The sequence below is a fragment of the Maniola jurtina genome, chromosome 15, assembly GCF_905333055.1.
Source record: "Maniola jurtina chromosome 15, ilManJurt1.1, whole genome shotgun sequence".
Classification (NCBI taxonomy): domain Eukaryota; kingdom Metazoa; phylum Arthropoda; class Insecta; order Lepidoptera; family Nymphalidae; genus Maniola; species Maniola jurtina.
The window spans coordinates 10,964,978-10,987,678 of NC_060043.1; the positions used below are offsets into that span (position 1 = coordinate 10,964,978).

A 22,701-nucleotide genomic window follows, 5' to 3' on the forward strand; every position below is an offset into this window, starting at 1 on the left:
TAATCTAGAACAGCTTTACACTGAACACTAAGGTACTAGAAATGGAGAGAACTCATGTCCACCATCATGCATAGGAAGCTCGCTTTCTTTAGGCATTCCTTTTTTATTTATAGACTAGTAAACAGACTTGCTAGCAAGTGATGATGCATTTTAAAATGGAGCGCGCTTGCCCTGAAGTTGCCTATTCACTCTTGACTAGAAGCTAGAAGGTACCCATATTAAAATAAGAAGGGAAAACTGATGCCGGAAGGGCGTTCCATGTCCTAGCGGTGCGGATTAGAAACGAGGAAGCAAATCATTTCGTACGTGTCAGAGGAATTTCATTTACATACGGATGCAGACCTTGAGGATGCCTTGCAGTACGATGGTAGAAAGGTGAAGAAGGAACCAGGTCAAAGAGCTCTCGTGCACACTCTCTGAAATGTTATAATAGTATGGTATGTAAGCGCGGGAATTGCGCGCGAACAATCAAATCATGGCGGGAAAATGACAGCTTAGATACTTAGTCCATAGACAGTAGAATCCGTGGTTGAGCGTTTCGTAGTTTAACGAGTTTACCATACATACCACCTTATTAGTTATTATTGTAATCACACGTTTATGTGACCAATTTATTGGGATAAAAACAATGGAATTAAAAAAAATCATGACTTAAAAAGTTGCCGTTTGCAGTGTTTTTTAATTACTGAACGTATTAGAGACGTTTCAAACGTCAATGATAACAATACGTCAATGTCATTGTCAAATATTCAATATCAAATATGGCGATGTGAGTACGTCAAGTGGGAAGTGTTTTCTCGTTTTCTATTATAATTCCGTAAATTAAAGCATCAATCATTAATAAACACAACAACACCAGCTGCCTGAAACAACTTATCTCAACCGTACAGTGAAAAGTTTAATTTTCCCACACAATCTTATATAAAAGTGATAAAGCTGAGTGCTCATAAATGGAATGTCCGACAATAATATTTAACGCGAAAAAAATGTAGAGCTCGCCCGAGTTTGAGTTACGTCAATTCAGGAATACCACAACAATATTCCCTTAGTGCATGATTCACTAGGTTAGAGGTTACGCGATGTGTAATTGAATAATTCTTAGTTGTAAAATAACAGAGCCGTAGTGCTTGAAAGTTTATCTGATTAGGGAGTTCTAGTGAGTCAATGCAATGATTGAGAGTGTCTCCCGACGTGCGTTTAGTAGTTCCAGCGGTACATACAACGTACGCGCCTCGGAGCTGGCTCGAGAAAGGAAGCTAAACATCTTCAATGTTACTATCGTATTTTTGGACGATGCCCAGCATTCGTTCCAGATTGAGGTGAGCTTTATGTTATGACGCTGTTTTTGAAGAATTTTATGCTGTTATTTTTGTAATTATTATGATTTATGCATAACATTGTGGCCTTACAATTTTTAGGATTCATTCTTTTGATTTGAGTTGAATTTAGATGTTTCTGTTCTGATCTACTTCCCAAAGCTTATAATCTTGTCAGTTAGGTAAATTATCCTCACTAATCTAACAATTTAGTTTGCGAATACTTGCTATGGCTCAACTACTTAAGTACCTATAAGAACATACCTATTCCTTGTTTCTATGAGCGAATGCATCATTTCTGTCACTTGAAATGTGAAGTGGTTAAGTATGGAACTTATAGAATATCAATAAATTAGGCAAGTACTTACTATGATCTAAAACCAAGACCTCTACCTACAAAACACTAGACAGGTCATTCTGAACAAACTTTTTTCTCAGGCTGCAATTATTTTTGCTTACAACTTGATGTCCAGTTTTATACTAATTTGATAGCTCCATAAAAACGATTTTTAATAAGAATAGATATAAGTACATTTAATCAAAATTCTTCAAGAATCAATTGATTTGAGCTTAATTTCAAACTAGATGATTCTTGGGACTTTGCCTGCTTGGATTTAAGAAATATAATAAACCCTAGCTTATGTGACTCTGTACATATTGTATTCATGCAATAATCATGTTGATCTGATGTTTGATTGCTGCATGATTGAAGGACAAACCAACAGATGAACATACTTTTGCATTTTTTTAATAATTTACATAGTGATATTAATAAAATGTGTGTAGAATTCATATTTGGAGCTTATGTTAATAATTTTAATTATAGTTGGTGACAGGTAAAGAATGGAGTGGTAGGTAATCACAAACACACATTTACTAGTACATCATTTATTAGCAAGTAACAAGGAAAACTAATAATTTTAGATCTTAGTTCATCATTAATTGATATTTCTATTATGTATTTTCCTCAAAATTAATTACATAATTTATTAACCTTAATATTTTAATTACTTAATCCATACTAATACATATTGTAAAATAATGGTTTCATATTCACAGTATTAGTATAGAATGTTGTGTCTCTCTGTCCTGCTAGCTTTTCACACCTTATCTGTTTAACAAAATTTGTACAGATTACAAAGATGGCTTACATCTAGTAAAAAGACATAATAGGCTATTTTTTGTTCTGAAAATCAAATAGTTCCCCAAGGAGTTTTATGAAACATAAACCCAAACCAAAAAAAGGTATTGCTCTATAATCTATATCTATTTGGTACAGAGAAAGCTTGTATCTCAAAGACAGATATAAGCTACTTTTGTTACCGGAAAATCCAAGAGCTCCAGTGGGATTTAAAAAAAACTGAATATGTTTACAAAGTTCTGGGCAAAATCTAGTTTATTTATAAATAATATTTGTTACAGAAAAAAGCCAAAGGAAGTGTCCTTCTGGAGCTAGTGTTTCAACACCTGGAACTAATAGAGAAGGACTACTTCGGCTTGCAGTTCACGGAAAATGGTTCACCACCGAATGCAACCAACACTGAGATTACGGTAATACGGTTAATGACAGTTCTGAGACTTGTAACAAAACTTTGCAGCTTCACCTGCCCGGCTAGCATGGGCAGTAGATAAAAATTATATCCCCCCATTATATCCACTGATGTCATAGAAATCAGTGGATATAATCGGGGATATAATTTTTATCTACTGCCTATGCTGGCGGGGCTGTATTGGTTGACGACAAATTTAGGTTATGAAATGACTAGGTATCTTTAATTTTACATCAATCCTAGCCTAATATTTAATCATTGATGATTGATGGATGTCGATCTCAGGATCAAACCGAGTTTCATCACTCTAATTCACTCTGGTGATACTCTGGTATGATGTTATCAAGAGACTTGAGAGAGACTTTTGAGAAAAGCTTTACTTTTGGATCAAAATCACATTGCTCAAAATGTTATCTCTTGAACTACCACACATGCTAAAGGAAGGGTTTTCGTATACACACTAGGGTCTATTTGGGCTGCAAATCTTAGTTATATCTAGTACTTTGGTCTAAAAATGTTTGGTGTAAAATGTTCACTTTTCCTTAAGTTTGTATATAAATAAATAAACAAAATGGATATAGGTTTCTTTTCAAAACATTTTTATTCAGTTAGACTTTTACAAGTACTTTTGAATTGTCAAGAGCATCTACCACTGGTTTGGAATGCCTTTCCTACCGAGAAGAACCAGAAAGAAATTTGGCGGTTGCTCTTTTCAAAGATTTGAAATACATACAACATTATGCCCAAGTCCCGCGCATTGCTGAAACGAGCTGTAGATCAAATCCACGCTCTTTTGTCATTTAAGTCTTGCATCTAGATCTTGTGTAAAAATTGCTGATAACTGAAAAAAAAAATAAACACCTGTTTAGTTATTACACCTTAGAAAAGAGAAAGCCAATAAAATCCGCAATCTCATATGTAAATTACTTAAGTGCCTATATTTTGTGTTTATTAAAACTAAATTTTGAAATAAACACTTAATTGAGGAAACATAATTTCCTGTTCAATTCAAATACACAACAATACTTAAATCCCTCATAACTATACAAATATACACATGTGCAATGTGTATATTATCATGTATTAAAAAGTGTATAACTAAATAGAAATAATTTATACTATACATAATTTATATAATATGTATTAAAGCCACACTCTATTGCACTTGCATTAATAAAGCACTTAAAGCCAATACACTTTTTATCAATTCACTATCAATGATAAACACTGTCCACTACTATTATAATAAACAAGATGGTCAAGTGTGAGTAGACACATATCCTGAGAGGATTCTGTACCATTCATTACTTTGATTGCAATATTTTGATATTTACATATTATAATACGTATGTAAACGCAATATTTGAAATTAATCACATCACACTATCACACTAATATTATAAAGGCGAAAGTTTGTATGTGTGTGTGTGTGTGTGTGTGTGTGTGTATGTTTGTTACTCCTTCACGCAAAAAACTACTGGACGGATTTGGCTGAAATTTGGAATGGAGATAGATAATATCCTGGATTAGCACATAGGCTACTTTTTATCCCGGAAAATCAAAGAGTTCCTACGGGATTTCAAAAAACCTAAATTCCACGCGGGCGAAGTCGCGGGCATCGGCTAGTTATTTTTATTATTCCTTCCCTTGTGCCACATCTACCTACTTTTGTGTCTAATATTAAGATAGTAGATTACCATGAGGTGCCCTTTAGGTTTTGATGGATCAGTCAATGTTTTTTTACAGAAGTGATTATCTACACTATTCTACAGTATTAGTATAAAGAGGTAAAGTTTATGAGTTTGTTTGTAGGGGGCAATCTCTGGAACTACTGAACCGATTTTGAAAATTCTTCCACCAGTAGAAAGCTACATTATTCCTGAGTAACATAGGCTATATTTTATTTTTATAAAATTTGAAAATTGTAATAAGCCACCCATGCAAGCCGGGGTCGGTTTCTTGTAAATAATAAAAAAATGAATCAACCAATTATAAACAACCCTATATTTTTTGTTAGTATGAGAAAGTTAGTATGAGAAAAAAAGCTTTTTTGTGGTTTGTATTTATATGAGACTAGCGACCCGCCCCGGCTTCGCACGGGTGGACACTACCACGAAAAATCTTATCTATTTTCCGGGATAAAATATAGCCTATACGGATTCGGAAGAATCCCTCCAAGTAATGGTAAAAGAAATTTTGAAATCGGTCCAGTAGTTTTTGAGCCTATTCAATACAAACATACAAAAATACAAAGGTTTTCTCTTTATAATATTAGTATAGATTAGGTAACAGATAGAGCCCTATATTAACTTCTCTCCATAGAAAGAGTTAGAGTATATGACATAATATGGTTAGCTTATTACAGTTGGATACTAATACTAATGCTCCATTTATACTTTTGACTAGGGAACCCTAATAATGAATACTATTATAAACCAAGATTATGTAAATGATAATGACTCATTTAACACTTGAACCATGAAATTAAACCTTAGGATTAGGATGTCATGCTTTAATGTTCAATTTATCGTCATTATCATCCTTGCTGACTCATTATCTTGGATTTTTTTTTTAATTTTATGACTAACTTTTTAATTAGAAGTCAAGTCTTTTAAACAGAAATCAATGCTCGAAGTGTGCACACATCAGTTTTATATTTTATAATTTTGTGCAGTTTTATGTAAGTTTTTTTGTGAAACTTCATATTATTTAATCTTTTACTATATACATAACAATATTTTTCAATCACCTATATTATGTAAGTAAAAAAATATTGAATTAAGTATGTGTGAATGAAGATTTCCTATTTTGTCCCAGTGCAGAAATTCAACTCTTAAAAGGACTTGGATGCAATTGAACTACTAGAAAAAAAGGGTCATTAGTTCAATGGTATAAGTAATTGGTTGTACTTGTGGGAATGAGTGCGTTTTGTGCCAGACCAGTATATCTTCTACTAGATGCTGCCCGCGACTTCGTCTGCGTGGATTTAAGTTTTTTTTTTAAACCTGTAGGAACTCTTTGATTTTCCGGGATAAAAAGTCGTTTATATCAGTTTCCGGGAGGAAAGCTAACTCTGTACCAAATTTCTCCAAAATCGGTTAAACTTTAAGGCAGTGAAATGCTAGCAGACAGACAGACACACTTTCGCATCACACTTCACACTAATATTATAAAGGCGAAAGTTTGTATGTTATGTGTGTGTGTGTGTGTGTGTATGTTTGTTACTCCTTCACGCAAAAACTACTGGACGGATTTGGCTGAAATTTGGAATGGAGATAGATAATATCCTGGATTAGCACATAGGCTACTTTTTAACCCGGAAAATCAAAGAGTTCCCACGGGATTTCAAAAAAATCTAAATCCACGCGGGCGAAGTCGCGGGCATCGGCTAGTTCATAGTATTAGTATGGAGGATTGGATTCTTAGGTGCTGCTCGCAGGTTCTAGGAAATCGCTGATTTTACGCGTAGAATATCTTACAATCATCTCTTTCACTTTCCCTCGCCGATCTGGAAATTGCAGGTGCATGTTGCGTGAAATGCTTGAGATTACGTTGCATAGTAATATGTATGTTTCTAATCCATTAGGTATGTTTAATTTGTCATAATAAATTATCACGTGCCCATATGTCGTATAGTACGCTGCATTATGTTGCATATGTGGGTTCACGTCTTTGTCTTTAGTGCTATCACACTTCACACTAATATTATAAAGGCGAAAGTTTGTATGTATGTGTGTGTGTTTGTTACTCCTTCACGCAAAAACTACTGGACGGATTTGGCTGAAATTCGGAATGGAAATAGATAATATCCTGGATTAGCACATAGGCTACTTTTTATCCCGGAAAACCAAAGAGTTCCCACGGGATTTCGAAAAACCTAAATCCACGCGGACGAAGTCGCGGGCGTCAGCTAGTTATATATATCGTCGATGCGCATCCAAAGCCGCCAAAATGTAATTTTGTAGGATTTTCGTTTTTGATGTCATTTTGTTGGGTTTTAAAAGTTGTATGTACTTGTAGAAACCCGTTCTTTAGCATACTTGCTAGTTCAATAGATAATAATCTTTTAGCTATGTAATTTTTATGTATGTAATTATATATCTATGTAATTTTTTTATCAAAAAAGTAAAGCATATACATATAAGAAAAAATTAAAAGAGCCCTCATTTGTGATTTTTCTCATAGCGGAACTTTCATGCGCAGTAACATATCGTAAAATTCTACGACAGCGCACAACCCATGGGAATCGCAAGAGGTGCGATGTCACTCCTGCGATTCTATGTCACAACACAAGTATTGCGAAAGGACCCGACCCTTACGGTGCACGTATTTTTAGGGACCATACCTCAAAAGGACAGACCTTAAGATAAGTATACCAAGTGGGGGTATCACATGAAAGGGCTTTACCTGTACATTCTAAAACAGATTTTTATTTAGGTATTTTTATGCATAATAGTTTTCAATTTATCGTGCGAAATTTCGCAAAAATTACCCGAGCACGGAACCCTCGGTGCGCGAGTCTGACTCGCACTTGGCTGGGTTTTTTTACTGAATTTTCTCTCCTTGTTCCAGCGTTGGCTAGACAGTGGCAAGTCAGTGAAGAAGCAAGTTGGTGTGAACGCGCAGTTCTGGCTTGCCGTGCGTTTCTACCCGCCCGAGCCTTGCCGACTCGCGGAGGAGTTCACGAGATACCTTCTGTGCTTGCAACTGAGGAAACTGTTGTTGGACGGTAGAATGACTGCCCCTAAGAACACTGCTTTGTTGCTTGCATCTTTTACTGTACAAGGTATATAGAAATTGTACGTTTTTATTTGCAATACGAGAAAACTAAATACCCGGAATCATCAACCACTACTGAGCCCAGGTCTCCTCTCAGAATGAGAAGGATACATTTATCTTTATGATTATACTTAACATCTTTCAGTCCCCTAATGGTTTTCTTTTCCTATGATTATACGCATGTCACCCGCAGAGGGTTAGTGCGGGTGTGTGCTAAATACAAATTGGTATTTAGGTAGGTAAACGTATCTTACGTTTTAGAATTCGGCCGCAAGCGTTCTGAAAATATGAATCGATCATCCAAAACTGGGTAGGATATTTTTTTTAACTTTAGGAATTGCGCTTGACTGCATTCACACCAAGTAGCAAGTGATGATGCAGCCTAAGGTGGAGTTTGCCTATTATTTTAAAGGTATCAATATAATAAGTAGCAATCAATTTTGAATTTATATAATTTCAATTAATATAAAGGTTAAACATAAAATATGTTTGCATTACCATAGTTACAGGAGTTATCATGGGCTATTAATATATTAGGACACAAGGATAAATAATAATAAAGCTATTCCAATTATAATTGTATTTAAATGCATACAACAATAGATATAAACTTAAATATAATAATATTTATATTGTACTACTTTTAAGAAAACTTTATTATTCAATTAATGAAGAATTCTTGTATTTCCTTTCCTTTCTTTACCTTTCATCTTAGATTACGCTTCCATCTTAGACTACATCGTCACTTACCACCAGGTGAGATTGCAGTTAAGGGGTAACTTGTATCTAAATAATAAAAAAACCTTTCCGAACTGATGGTATAGTTTCGACATATCATAAAAGCCGTAAGTTGACTACAAAATAAATATTTTTGAATTTTAGCGGAAATAGGAGACTACAACGCAACGGAACACCAACCGAACTACTTATCCGAACTATGTTTGATTCCCAAACAAACGGCCGAAGACGAGAGACGTATAAGAGAGCTGCACAAATTGCATAGAGGACAATCCCCAGCGGACGCTGAGGCGAACTTTCTAGAGCATGCGAAAAGATTAGACTGCTATGGGGTGGAATCACATCCCGCTAAGGTAACTATCAAATCTAAAACCCAATATTTCCTCAAAAAATTGGTTGTCTGTAAAGTCGGTTTACTGACGATAGTTGAACGTGACAACAAAGGCCGATTGTGCTTCTTTGTCGCTCGTTCCGCGCTCTCGCTTGCACTTCAAGCCTTACATGGAACGCCTCAGAGCGAGGTAACGCCGCATGAGTCATGTTTTTTCGTGCGTGCAGCCGGCTCTAACGAATTATAAGACGTTGTCACGTCAAAAACCGGCCAAGTGCGGATCAGACTTGCGCACCGAGGGTTCCGTACTCAGGTATTTTTTTAGACATTTTGCGCGATAAATCAAAAACTATTATGCATAAAAATAAATAAAAATCTGTTTCAGAATGAACAGGTAAAGCCCTTTTATATAATAGTCCATTTAGTATAGGTTTCTTACTTTAAAGTTGAACATACTAATTATTTGTTCATGAACACATTTTAATTTTTTTTGTGATGTAAGCACAAATTCACGCTCATCGGGTTTTTACCGTTACTTGTGCTATAAGACCTACCTATCTATTGCCTTTCATGATTCTAGGTGAACGGGAAGTAACTTATAGGTTTCTTGACAGACACAACAGATAGACAGACAACTAAGTGATCTTATAAGGGTTCCTTCATCTTTTTGAGGTATGGAACCTTAAAAATTAATTGAATTGACCATTTTGTTTCCAGGACTACCACGGAAAGGACATATTCATTGGCGTGACGTCAATCGGTATCGTCGTGTTCCAGAACAGCGTCCGCGTCAACACTTTCTCCTGGAGCAAAATCGTCAAGATCTCCTTCAAGAAGAAGCAGTTCTTCATACAGCTCAAACGAGAACCTGTAAGTAAAGAATATATATTAATACTATACTATACTTCGTCCGCGTGGACTAAAAATGTTTCGAGCCCCTATTTTATCCCATTAGGGGTAAAATTTTCAAAAAATCCTTTTGTTGCGGATTTCTTTGTCATAATTCTAGCCAACCCAACAAGAAGAAGATGGCTATATCTACAGTGCCCAGCAGGAAATATTGTACAATATTGTGCTAAATTTCAATGCAAAATAAATAATCTCATTTTTTCTAGTGTTGTCTCTGTCCTTGAGACCGATAAAACGTCACACAGATGTGAGTGACAGAAAAGGCGCTCTACAAAGCCAAAACTCTCTAAAAGTTTCCCATTCGATCAACCTGCAAGCGTTCTCTGCTCAACATAGGCCTTTCTAAAAGTTTAATATACAATACTTGTTGCCGGGCACTACCTGCCGGGCACATGCTTAATTTCAGTCCTATCCAGCAGTTTAAGCTGTGCGTTCAGTCTGCAGTCAGTCATCTTTTCCTTTTTAACCCCCGACCCAAAAAGAGGGGTGTTATAAGTTTGACGTGTGTATCTGTGTGTCTGTGTATCTGTCTGTGGCATCGTAGCGCCTAAACGAATGAACCGATTTTAATTTTTTTTTTTTTTTGTTTGAAAGGTGGCTTGATCGAGAGTGTTCTTAGCTATAATCCAAAAAAAAATTGGTTCAGCCGTTTAAGAGTTATCAGCTCTTTTCTAATTTTCTTGTAGAAAAGAAGGTTAGATAACCGTTAGGTTCATAATATTATGTCAATTGACAAATGTCAAGCTGTCAAGATGGATGTTGCCTAAATACATAATAATTTATTTGAAAATGATGTTTTGGAAAACTCAGATACTTTAGATCGTAGGCGCGGAATAGTCCAAGAAAAGCCGTTTGAAAAGTCAGTTCAGCCGTTGGAAAGTTATCAGGTCTTTTCAGTCTTGTCGGGGGGTGCTATAAATTTTTAATTTACACTTGTATATACATATTTAGAAGATGAAATGACAAACCTACCTACAGCTAAATGTTTTTCTTTGCAGTCGGAATCATACGACACAGTGTTGGGTTTCAACATGCGCTCAGGGCGTGCGGCCAAAGCCCTTTGGCGCTGTAGTGTGGAGCGGCACGGCTTCTTCCGCCTGCGCGCGCCGCGGCGCCGGCATCTGCTGGAAAGCTTCGGGGCCTTCGCGGGGGTCACAGCTCCTACCGTGGCTCGTACTGAGACTCAGGCGTTAGAGGACGCCAGGCGATCCCGCTCAAGTAATAGGAGTTTTGTAAGGTAAGTTGTAAAAATACTTCATAATACCAAGTAATAGAAGATTTTCTATTTTTTTTACTCTTATACAATGATACAAGTTAGCCCTTCACTGCAATCTCACCTGGTGGTAGGTGATGCAGTCTAAGATGGAAGCGGGCTAACCTGGAGGGGGTATGGCAGTTTTTATTAAACTCATACCCCTTTTGTTTCTACAGGTTATCGCACCAGAACGCTAAATCGCTTGGCGGCACGGCTTTGCCGATAGCGTGGTAACTAGCCACTAAGCTCTGCCAACCAATTTCCCCCTTCTAACCAACTAACCGAATCGCCCAATTTCTGCTGTCCCGATTTTTGGCTTTCGATGAAATGAAATGATCCACTAATAAAAATTCAGTCAATTTCATTGATTTTTATGGACAACTCACGCTTGACCAAAAAATTGACTATGCCAAAGTTGTTTTCACAAAAAAGACCTAAAGTTTCCTGAGCCAGTTTCCCTGTACCTATCTCCTATCGTTTTGAATTTGCCCATACTGTCCCAGCTAATAAAACACACTGTTTAGTATGGATAATTTTTGTTGCCGTTCAACAGGCGCAGCAGTTCCCGCACTAGAGACAGATCGGCGGGTGCGTCCCCAGCATTATGTGTGAACAACACGGCGCGGGGGGCGAGGGTTACGGCGCACGAGGAACCGCCGCCGCGGGCCGCCTGGGGTGACGCCGAGAGGGACAATGAGGAGTAAGTTACCTTCAAAAACCAGTCAAGTGCAAGTCAGACTTGCCGACCGAGGGTTCAGTACCCGAGTTTTTTTCGACATTTTGCACAATAAATCAAAAACTATGAGGCATAAAAATAAATAAAAATCTTTTTTAAAATACGCAGGTATAGCCCTTTCATAAGATAGATACCCAACTTGGTATAGTTATCTCATTTTGGTAATTGAAAATACTAATTATTGGTTCATGGAGGTTTTTGTGACATAGCCACAAATTCATGGTTTTCGGATTTTTCCCTTAACTTATGCTATAAGACCTACCTACCTGCCAAATTTGCCTGCACGACAGACAAATCCTATGAGGGTTCCCTTATTCCGAATGAGAATTTTGAATATTTGTTTTATTTAAATACAAACACACACGCACGCACGCACTCACACACATATACACACACGTTAAAAACAAAGAATCGCAACAAAGATCAATATAAATTTTTAAATTCATGAAAACTCGAAGTATAAACTAAGGAACGAATCGTTTTGCTCAATCAGCAGCGATGGCGGTTTCCTCGAGCGGGCCTTACGCGTCCCGTTCCCGTACGTGGACGAATCGGAGTCAGAATCCGCACCGGAACCGGCGGAGGACGAAACGGAAGGCATCGAAGGTGCCGTGTTTGTGCATTTATCCGCCGGACCGGACGGCCGGTTCGGGTTCAACGTCCGGGGCGGCGGGAACGGCGCTCCGGTTCTGGTGTCCAGGGTCGCTCCGAGAACGAGGGTCCATTTGCAAGAGGGAGATCAGGTACCAAGAATATTCCTTGTTAAGAGCAGTCCAGGCAACACAAAACCGCGGCATATGGAAGTCAATTTTCATTATATCTTTTTATTTTTCAAAAAATTTATAGGTCCCTTACCTATCCTAAGTCAATATTGATGTCTATCAATGCAGCAAGATAACGAGGTGTACTTATCAGTGCCTACTTGAATTGGAGGGATCTAATAACCTACGTACTCGAATTAGAGAACTTGCTTTTCATACTGATTCATAGAAAGCAGTGTTACTTAGCAGTTATGTGTATGTACAGGTAATATCGATAAACGGTAAAGACGTGGACGAGATGACGCACGAGCAAGTTGTTCAAATGATAAGGAATACAAAAGGAGTCCTCACATTATTGGTGAAGCCGAATGGTAAGTGAAGCATCTATATGCAAACTATAATCCATACTAATAAATTATAAATACATACTATACTTATTGTTATAAATCTAGACTCTAGAGCCTCGATAGCTCAACGGTTGAGGAGCAGACTGGATTTCGAAAGGTTGGCGGTTCAAACCCTACCCGTTGCACTATTGTCGTACCTACTCCTGGCACAAGCTTTACGCTTAATTGGAGGGGAATATTAGTCATGATTAGCATGGCTAATATTCTTTATTAAAAAAAATGTGAAAGTGTGTCTGTCTGTATGCTAGTTTTCCACGGCTCATCCGTTTAACCAATTATGGCGAAATTTTAGAAAGTGATAGCTTGCATCCTGGGGGATGGACATAGGCTATTTTTAGGCCTAGGGATGAAGTTTCTGTCATCATCTAAGTACAGAGGTAACTTGCATCCTGGCGACGGGTATAGATTACTTTCCGGAAAATCAAAGCGTTAGGTACCACGATATTTTTGAAAAATCTTTTACACGGTTGAAGCTCGGGTATGATCTAATAATTTATTTTAAAAAACTTCATGATGCTCGCAACTTCGTTCGCATTGGTTTAACTAGCCTAGATTACACTAGTTGTATGTCAAGCTGTACTTAAAAAATCTATTCCAGCTGTATACGAACCGGAAACAGGTCCAGAAGAACCAGCGGTGTGCTTCGTACCTTTAGAACCCTTGGAACAACTGGAAGGAGATCCCTTGGAACAGTCCATGCTTTTACTAGGAGACGGTTTGGCCAGCGGGGCGGCCTTGAAACAGTATGAGACGTTATTGAGGCGACTGTCTGAAGAGAGCTCCTGCGTGGCCAAACTACCCCAGAACATCAATAAGAATCGATATCGGGATATTGCTCCTTGTAAGTAACTCAAAACATCGATTTTTTTCTAGATTTCGAGTATTTTCAAATAGTGTTTCATACAAATAAACAGAAGGTTGATTTGATTTCTTAATCCTGTGTGAAAAATGGTATCACGATATGTAGTAGACTTCACACTTTCGTAAGCGCCAAAAAGTTAGAAATCCCTTGGAACTCTTGGGAAATCGCCAATACATGTTTCAATTTTGAGAAACTCCAAGATTACTTGGTGAAACCAAGTTCAAGAGGAATTTTTATACGTTATTAACTTATTAGTCATTCATGAAACAAATTTAAGAAGACCTGAAGTTTGATTTGGTACCTCAATCTTGAATGAAAAAAAGGCATCTAGATATATAAGAGTTAATTCCAGGCATAACTGAGTAGGTTCCTGCGGCAGTGGTGGGGGAGGGGTGTGATGACGTGACGCGAGAGCTCCGTGTGCCTAGATTTTTAACCTATTCGATCACGTAAAAGTTAACTGCGTTTTGTATGGAATTGAAACAGCGCCATCTAGTGACAAGAAGATGGCGCTGTTTCAATTCCATACAAAACGCAGTTAACTTTTACGCGATCGAATAGGTTAAAAATCTCCCACTAGGCACTCAGTGATTCGTCAACTTGTGACAACTGTCTCCCTCCCGCACCGCACCACTACCGCGGGAGCCTCCTTATACCTACAATACTAATGACTACTCAACTATTCTTTCTATTACAGATGACTCAACGCGGGTGATATTGAAAAACGGACCAACGGGTGACTATATCAACGCTTCGTATATTAACATGGATATACCTAATTCGGATTTGGTCCTCACTTACATTGCTACACAGGGTTGGTATCCAATGTTCAAATTGTAATCCTTTTTACGGTTTTTATACCTAAAGAGTGCCAACGTCCGTCCGTCTGTCTGTACGAAATTTTCACAGAATGTCTACTTCTATTGCCGCTTTAACAAATAATAAAAATTTCAAAATGGCCGCTGTGATTTTTTGAAAACTTTTTAAATTACTTATTCATTCTTCAATGAATCATTCTTAAGTCTACCCTGATGGTAAAAAGTTCGTACCTCTATTTTTTTTTACTATTGTGAATAAGCCTATATCCACGCCTATGCAGCAAATTAACCCCTGTCTGCAATCAAACCCAGGAGTCAGAACCTCCCTCTTATAAAATCCAGGACACGCCAGCTAGATCAATCACAGGTCAAAATGCAAGTTTTTTTTCGATAAACAGTGACTTAAAGCATCATTTTCCCCTTTTTAGGTCCTCTAGCCTCAACAGTAGGTGACTTCTGGCAAATGGTATGGGAAAGCGAAAGCAGTTTAGTCGTGATGTTGACAGTGTTGGCCGAGCGGGGGCGGGCCAAGTGCCACCAATATTGGCCCAAGGTTGGCACCACGCCACTGAAGGCCACCAATACACTCACCGTACTTACGAATAGTGAACAGAATCTTGGACATTATATTCGAAGAGAAATGAGCTTAAAGGTTAGTCTGAAACTGAAATATTAGCTTTTTTTTTATTGGCAAATGGTTAGGGCAAGCGAAAGCAGTTCAGTAGTGATGATGCCTAATTGTTTAGGAAATAAAGAGCATTTTAGTATGGGGAGGGGGGGAGAGGGGGGGGTCTTCGTACTGTCTAACAAACATCAATCGATTGCGATTGTTAAGCAACGTTGACCCATGTAGTACCTGGATGGGTGACCGACTTTGTAGGATAAAATTTGGCTTCGTTTCCTCCATGCCTCTTAGAGCATGATCAGCCATCGGTTCGGATTATTATCACTAACATCTGATAATAACTGTGAAATCTAAGAATCGAAATCTTGTGGGTTGTGCATTGCGTAAGGATCTGGGAACTGGGAAATCGCATTATTATCCCAAGAGAACTGCCATTATATAATTAATGGGAGGGCGTCACGACCCTCAGCAATGAGGAATACGACTATAAAGAAGAATTTTCCCTCGACAGGATAGCAGTAGTGGAGCGACCCGCAATGTAACGCAGCTGCAATACACGGCGTGGCCGGACCACGGCGTTCCAGAAGATTCCACCGCCTTTATCAACTTCACCAAACTCTGCTCGCAACTCAGAAACCATCGAGCAGGTAAACTAACTCTGTAGCGTGAAGATCGTTCACCAGCAGGTTGATTCCGGAAAAGCTGCTTCAATCATTATTTACAATTTATATCGTTGTGATTGGCTGAATTGAAGGTATTCTTGTTGCGACAATGCATTGTAGCCAATAGTGAGAGAGTATCGGCAGAGTGATCGTGAGGGAAACGGGAGGGAAGTGAAAGTGAGGGAACACTTGGTTTGATCCTGAATCGAAGATATTTCAAATGTTGACGATAAATCAGAAAAATAGGGCTACAATTGATTTTAAATTTTATGGCGGCCATTTTGAAATTTTTATTGTTTGTTGATATAGCGGCGTATAAAAATACACATTTTGTGAAAATTTTAACTCTCTATCAATAACAGTTCACGAGATACAACCTGCAGACGGACGGATGGACGGATGGATGGATGGAAGGCTTAGTAATAGGGTCCCGTAGGAACCCTAACTAGAGTTATTTAATCCACGCGGACAAAGTTGGGGACATAGGTTATTAATTGATATCATTGTCTTTTGCAGTTATACCCACAGTAGTGGAAGAGATAGCGGTGGAAGAGGAGCGAGTATTAGAACCACCAATGATAGTGCACTGTTCAGCTGGCGTGGGCCGCACGGGAGCTCTCATACTAGCCGAAACAGCTATGGAGCTGTTGGCTAGAAGACAACCTCTTTACCCCCTGGACTTAGTTCGCACTATGAGGACTCAGAGGCCGATGTGTATACAGAATGCTGTAAGTATATGCCTTTCTAGCATTTTTCCAGCTTTGCCCTCCAATTTTAATATAGGTACCTTCAAGAATCAAGTCAAGAGTAATAGGCATATTCTAGGCAAGCGCGCTCCATCTTAGACTGCATCATCATTTGCCAGCAGGTCTGATTGCAGCCAAGCGCTAGTCTATAAATAAAAAATAAAAAAAAACTTGTCTAAAAAGTGTTGTCTTAACCAAACATCTAATATATACAGAATGATGTAAATATATGGGACGTCCTTCCAGCATCAGTTTTCCCCTCAAATTTTGATATGGGTACCTTTAAGCTAAGGGTGAATAGACATCGCGCGTTCACAACACACATGCGTGCGTGCGTGTGTATATGTATTTGGGTGTGTTCGTATGTACGCGTTCGTGTGAACTTGTATATGTCTAATGGTTTGGTTTTGTCCACAGAGTCAATACAAGTTCGTATGCGAAAGTATCCAGGCGGCATACTCCCAAGGCATTGGAATTTCGGAAAAAACGACCAACTGATGACCGACCCCTCCCCTAGGGGAAGTGTATACGAAATTAGCTCATATTTGTAGCAAGGTAACCCTCTGGTTCCTTTGCCAACCCGTTGGACATAGCCTTATTTATTAAATTTACGCTTTTGTATGAGAAAATAGCATCTATTTGTACTGGACTAAAGTTGAGGTTCCTTCGACAAATCATTAGAGCTAGAAAAAGACAATAAACTTGAAAAAACGACCAACTGATGACCAACCCCTTTCTTTGCCAACTTGTTGTTATTTGATAGAAAACCAAACAAAAACTAGTTATAAAATGAACTTACCTTCATAACTTGTTAAATTAAAAACGTCTTTGTTCCACATCCTACAATTATTTGCAATAAAAGTTGATACCAAGGTATCAACACCACAAGGTATCAAGGTATCACAAGGTATTCCTATCACTTTGCAAACTAAACTCTTGTTTTTAATATTGGCTTGAAATTGCTGTATTTGTACCAATATTTGTACCAATAGGGATTATCTATTTTTATGGACAGCATGAAAAAATATTTATACGTTTTTGTCAAGCCTTAAGATATATACTGATATAATTTGTACCAATATTTTCACTACATACTAAATTTTACAGTTATCTCCTGGATTAGTTTACGCAATGACTTGACATTGAAACTTCTTCAACTCGAATAAATGGATAAACGAAGACCACATATCAAGAATTACTAGTTTGTAAGCGTATTTATTGTCATTTAATTTATTTTTAGGTTATAATATAATTAATTTTTAATATTAAATACTTGAAACCTAAGCCCGCGTTCATATCTTTCGAATTTGGGCTTAGTATGAGATATTACATCTCACCAACGTTGATAGAAGTCGAGCATCGAAACAATAACGTTAGAGTAAAATAGGCCTAAAGGTCCTTGATATAATTCTTTCTTAAAGCATTTCTTCAGGCCACTGGTACAAGTTTGTTAGCCAAAAGTTAGATTTAAATCAAAGTCATTAAGGTTCATTTTACTTTGACGTCGATGTGTTTCGGCCCTCGAATCCTATCATCGTTGGCGAGATCTCATACTAACCCTACTGTTAGGTTTTCTTCGCAATGAACTTATCTTTTAAATATTTTCTTATCTGTATCATAGTATTTTATATCAAATTCTATTTTATTTAGGTGTGCCATTTTAATTTAATACATTTTGTATAGATTTCATGTTTTTCGACATAAGTACTTTCTTCATAGGTAAAATTAGTCTTGAAACTCTTTTATGTGTATCACCATCAAAATAAATCTTCTTGACATTAATTTAAATAATATTATTATTATTATATAATATTATTTCATTTCTGTATATTTTTTTTGGGTTTTTACCCTAATAAAGAAACTTATTATTATTAAAATGTTCTGAATCAAAAACATCGTATGTGCTCAGAATTTGACGGTTTTACCTTTAAAAAATTAGTTTAACTGATGACTTAATTAACGTTTTGACAGTTTTTACATGGTTTTACTCAGGTTTAGAAATAAACATGCGTTTATGGGTAGTTTAAATTGTTTGTGGTAGTTTAGTTGAAGTGCCTCTACTTATCTGACTCGTTTAAACTCTTGCCTTAAGTGTGAGCAAAGTCAAAATGTCGCGGAATAGCCTTAAATAAATTGCTAATAATCTGCTAAAACTCGTACTAATAAAAGTAACGAATCGAAACGAACCGGTGCTAATCATTGTGTCTCACACATATACATAGAATGTTACAGTGTGTAAGATAGAGAGGGAATGATTAAGACTGCCATCTTCGATTCGTTTTTTTTATTAGCACGAATTATTCACACACTCGCGTTCTTCCATTATCGGGACCCATAAGAGACATTGTTATAGGTATCTTCATCTTAACCTAAGATAACTTAATAGGGTTTGTACTAGGTAAATATAATCAACATAAAGTCACAGGGCTGAAAATATCTAAAATTTTTCCGATTGACATAAAATCTAGATTTACAAAAGTTTACAATATATACAACAATAACGTAAGATCACATTAGATACTGTTTTGATTCGACTGAGACAGATTAATTGAAGAAAATATTATAAGTTAGAAAGAGTTATATTCAACAATAATACAGAGTGTAACCAAAACGCCTGACTTCGTCTGTGTTGGTGTTAGCTGGAGAGCGTGCTCTGCCGTTTTGGAGTGTTTTTTTGTTAAAACTGACTGGAAAGCGCTCTAAAGGGGTGCCGTGCGTATGTCGGCGAGCGCTGGCACAGACGGGGTCCATACTTGTATAGTTTAACTAACTTGTTGCAAATACCTACAAACTTGACATTGGCTAATCTTTGTAAAGCCAGACGAGAAAGAGAAAGAAGAGAACCAAAACGCTAGCTAAAGCTTAGCATTATCATTATGCTACCTAAACACAATCCAATGCCAATTACCATTTGCCTTATTCTGTAGTTTTAGTGATTTAGTATTTTTCGAACCTGTAATGTACAGCTTGCAAGACATGGGGTCAGTGCCCTATCAACGTCGCCTACATATTACGCAACGTTCGTTGACCTCTAGCGTCAGACACACGTTTTATTTGCAATTACCCACTATCACCTATCTTGGTTTTTGTTAGTGTTCTGGTTACACCCTATATAAAAATCGTTACTTGAACATTTTGTCGTGCCGATATGACGTCATCTTCATGTTTTCCCAGAGAATAGGAAATTTTTATCGACCAAAACGCCCCTAGTGCAATCTTGCGGTAAAAAATCTGGACTGACTTATAAAATCTAATCTATGACACGAAGTCATTCACCAATCGATTGTACGCGCGTTGCAGTGCGTACGTATATTTTTAGACGGCGCTGTATTTGGATATACAATTACATAAACATTTGAAATACTGTGTAGTTAGAACATATCCCTCCCACTATGAAAATTCATCCATCCATAATTTAAAGCATTTTGGTTTAATTTAGATAGACGTAATAACTTCAGAAATTAAAAAAAAAAAAACAATTGTCTATTGTCGTACTAAATTTTTGTTTGGAAAAAATTTGGATCACTTTATGCATACACTTTTTTAATATAAAAATTTCTTATTTTTGTAAATTTTAACACTGCTTAGTGGTGGAATATTCTTTATTTAATAACCCACTCTGTATTATAAATCATATTAATATTGTATCCTACTTAAAGTGTAATATAATGACTTGTATTATAGTTATTAAGTAGTTGAATTTAGACATATCGTGGTTTTGCAATTAGGACCGCATTATTAATATTAGTTACAGCAATTTTCTAATGCATTTTAACTTAATATGCAGTATATCCATAATATTAACGAACACACTTGCAACACCCGGTCAAATTGACAAATTCAATCTTGTATTATCAGAACAACCACCAACACACGATGGTGAGTGTTTTCGGGTGGTGATGTGTGTTTCTGGTCATATTTCGTTAATATTTGACCTAAAACACATGACCTCAAATGGGGTAGGGTGTCTTTTTGCCATAAAACTTAATCGTTTCATATTTTTTTACTATATTTCATACATTAAACTTTTACTAACAATAGTTGTTAAATACTCAGTCGGACATAAGGTTACATTTACAGATTTTTTACTAATCTTAGGTCCAGTTTCATGACAGGCGGCTACCGTTATGGTGGCTACATACGATCACTTTTCAGTTTTGACTGTAAGTTAAATCTGATGGTCATAGTAAAAATATGAAAAAAAAAAATTCCATCAGTTTCAACTGACAGTGCAAACATACACCCGTATTCACAAACGTTACTATGAGGTCTCATAGTGCGTTCGAACGCACAGTGTCCGTTCCACCAATCAGATGACTGTATCACGTCATTTACAATGATCTGATTGGTGGAACCTACACTATGCGTTCGAGCTTACTGTGAGACCTCATAGTAACGTTTGTGAATACGGCCGTAACAGTTTCATGTTGCACACAGTTTTTGCTGTCAGTTTTAAATATTCAGTCAAAACTGTAAGTGAAAACTGACCGTATGTAACCGCTAACAGGTCTTTGAATTGATATAGTGGGTTGCACAAATCAGGGTTTACTAATTTTAAAAGAAAATAACTTTAACCTTTATCATAAAAGTATGAACACTTATTTGGGCAATCCATTTTGTTTTTTATTGACGGTCAATGTTTAAAAGTAATCTTAACGTAACATTAACTGCTTGTCATGAAACTGACCGTTAGTAAATATTGTTAAGTCTCTAGTAAAGTTAATTTATTATAATAAAGTTCACTAGAAAGATTTATTATGATAACCAAGTTTGGGGAATGTTTTTTTTAAATCCAATTGTATTTATTTAAATGAACAAAATATTGTTAATCGAAAGTAATAGCAGTTTTATAATGTATGAAAACAGCCTCTGTTTAATTTATTATTATTATCATTATAATAATACTTATTTACAAAACAGCTGTAATTGTTTATTTCTATGACCTGATTAATATGTAGTTAAGAGTATATTTTCAAGAATACAAATTATCTCAGTTAAATTATTTCAATGTATATTTTTGTTATTAATTTATTCTCTAGATATTTACGTCTTAATTTTTTTTTGTATTCTTATAAAATTTCTTTATTAATAGTATGCAAGTTAAATAATATTTTTGTAGTAATAAATGTAAGTGTAAAAGTCTTAGAAAGTGAGTTGTGTAAATTCAAACATTAGAAATTATTAATTTAAATTAAAAAAAATTAATCATTAAGTTACAATGGATGTCATTCAGTCTTATCTAGTTTTTATTCTAATTTCGAATTATGTAATTGGCCGTAAAGTATTAATTATGTAATCGTGAATTTTTAATCATAATAATTAGTAACAATTACAATTTTAATCAAACTGAAACTTACTCATATTTCGATATGAGTAAGTTTCAGTTAAACTTAACTTATGAGTTAACTTAAAAATATTAAAAAAAAACAGTTTTATTTCGACAAAATAAGGAATCAAGATATATTTTTAAGTTTTGAATTTGAGTTCACTTATCAAAAATCATCATTCATTATACAGTCCGACAAGGCTCTTTTGGCTCTTGAGTGAGGGCGCAGTTGTCGCTTTATGCCGACACAGGCCGGCTTTAGTTCTGATTTTGGCCACGCGCCAAAAGAGCCTTGTCGGACTTTACTTTCTAATTCCTCTAGTTAGCCTATTTCTCTTGCCAAGGCCCACAAATATCAAATAATCTTTGTAATTCATACGCAATTTTTTGCGAAACATTTAATTCTTGCCAAGAGTATTATTATTTTAAATACGTATCTATTACTAATTTGACAAACTTGTAATAATTCAACTCGTTTTTGCAATTCTATGAATAATGGTTTTTTTTTTACAAAACAGGCCTGACTACAGGCATGACGTATAACTGAGTAGGTTCCTGCGGTAGGGGAGCGGTGCGGGAGGGGTGTGATGACGTGACGTGAGAGCTCTCTTCTCTCGTCTGGCTTTACACTGATTAGCCAATGTCAAGTTTGTAGTTATTTACAAGTTAGGAAAACTATATGTATAAGTATGAACTTCGTCTGTGCTGGCGCCCGCCAACATACACGCGGCACCCCTTTAGAGCGCTTCTCAGTCAGTTCCTCGGTCAGTTCCACCACCAATAAACACCAGCAGGACACAAAAACCGGCCACTTCTAACAAAAAAACACTCCAAAAAGTCACAACACGCGCGCCAGCAAACGCCACCACAGACAAAGTCC

General features: G+C 36.6%; 1 protein-coding gene and 1 long non-coding RNA gene across 3 annotated transcripts; one reads left to right on the forward strand and one right to left on the reverse strand.

Moving 5' to 3' along the window:
* The first annotated feature begins 764 nt into the window (after positions 1–764).
* On the forward strand, positions 765–17,220 carry LOC123872827 (tyrosine-protein phosphatase non-receptor type 4). Of its 2 annotated transcripts, none has more exons than XM_045917378.1 (15): positions 765–1,319; positions 2,739–2,867; positions 7,439–7,652; positions 8,528–8,736; positions 9,432–9,584; positions 10,622–10,860; positions 11,432–11,578; positions 12,108–12,357; positions 12,641–12,746; positions 13,381–13,623; positions 14,342–14,458; positions 14,891–15,114; positions 15,599–15,734; positions 16,266–16,477; positions 16,913–17,220. In XM_045917378.1, exons 1-15 carry the CDS (start codon positions 1,170–1,172, stop codon positions 16,991–16,993), a joined length of 2,610 nt encoding a protein of 869 aa, XP_045773334.1. In that variant the 5' UTR covers positions 765–1,169; the 3' UTR covers positions 16,994–17,220. The 2 variants fall into 2 exon arrangements, with proteins under 2 accessions (XP_045773334.1, XP_045773335.1); XM_045917379.1 differs by having other exon boundaries at positions 12,111–12,357.
* Positions 17,221–20,104: 2,884 nt separating this feature from the next.
* LOC123872835 lies at positions 20,105–22,495 on the reverse strand. Its single transcript, XR_006797554.1, has 3 exons — positions 22,485–22,495; positions 21,849–21,851; positions 20,105–20,614 (listed from the first exon to the last, which is right to left on the reverse strand). It is a non-coding gene; the product is annotated as an uncharacterized LOC123872835 (long non-coding RNA).
* Positions 22,496–22,701: the final 206 nt, after the last annotated feature.

What these genes read in the sequence shown, in the direction of transcription:
- LOC123872827 (XM_045917378.1), top strand. Translation starts at nt 1,170, where the DNA reads ATGATTGAGAGTGTCTCCCGACGTGCGTTTAGTAGTTCCAGCGGTACA. An exon ending in AGTAATAGGAGTTTTGTAAG is followed by an intron (nt 10,861 to 11,431) that starts GTAAGTTGTAAA and finishes GCCGTTCAACAG; the next exon opens with GCGCAGCAGTTCCCGCACTA. An exon ending in GAAGAGAAATGAGCTTAAAG is followed by an intron (nt 15,115 to 15,598) that starts GTTAGTCTGAAA and finishes TTCCCTCGACAG; the next exon opens with GATAGCAGTAGTGGAGCGAC.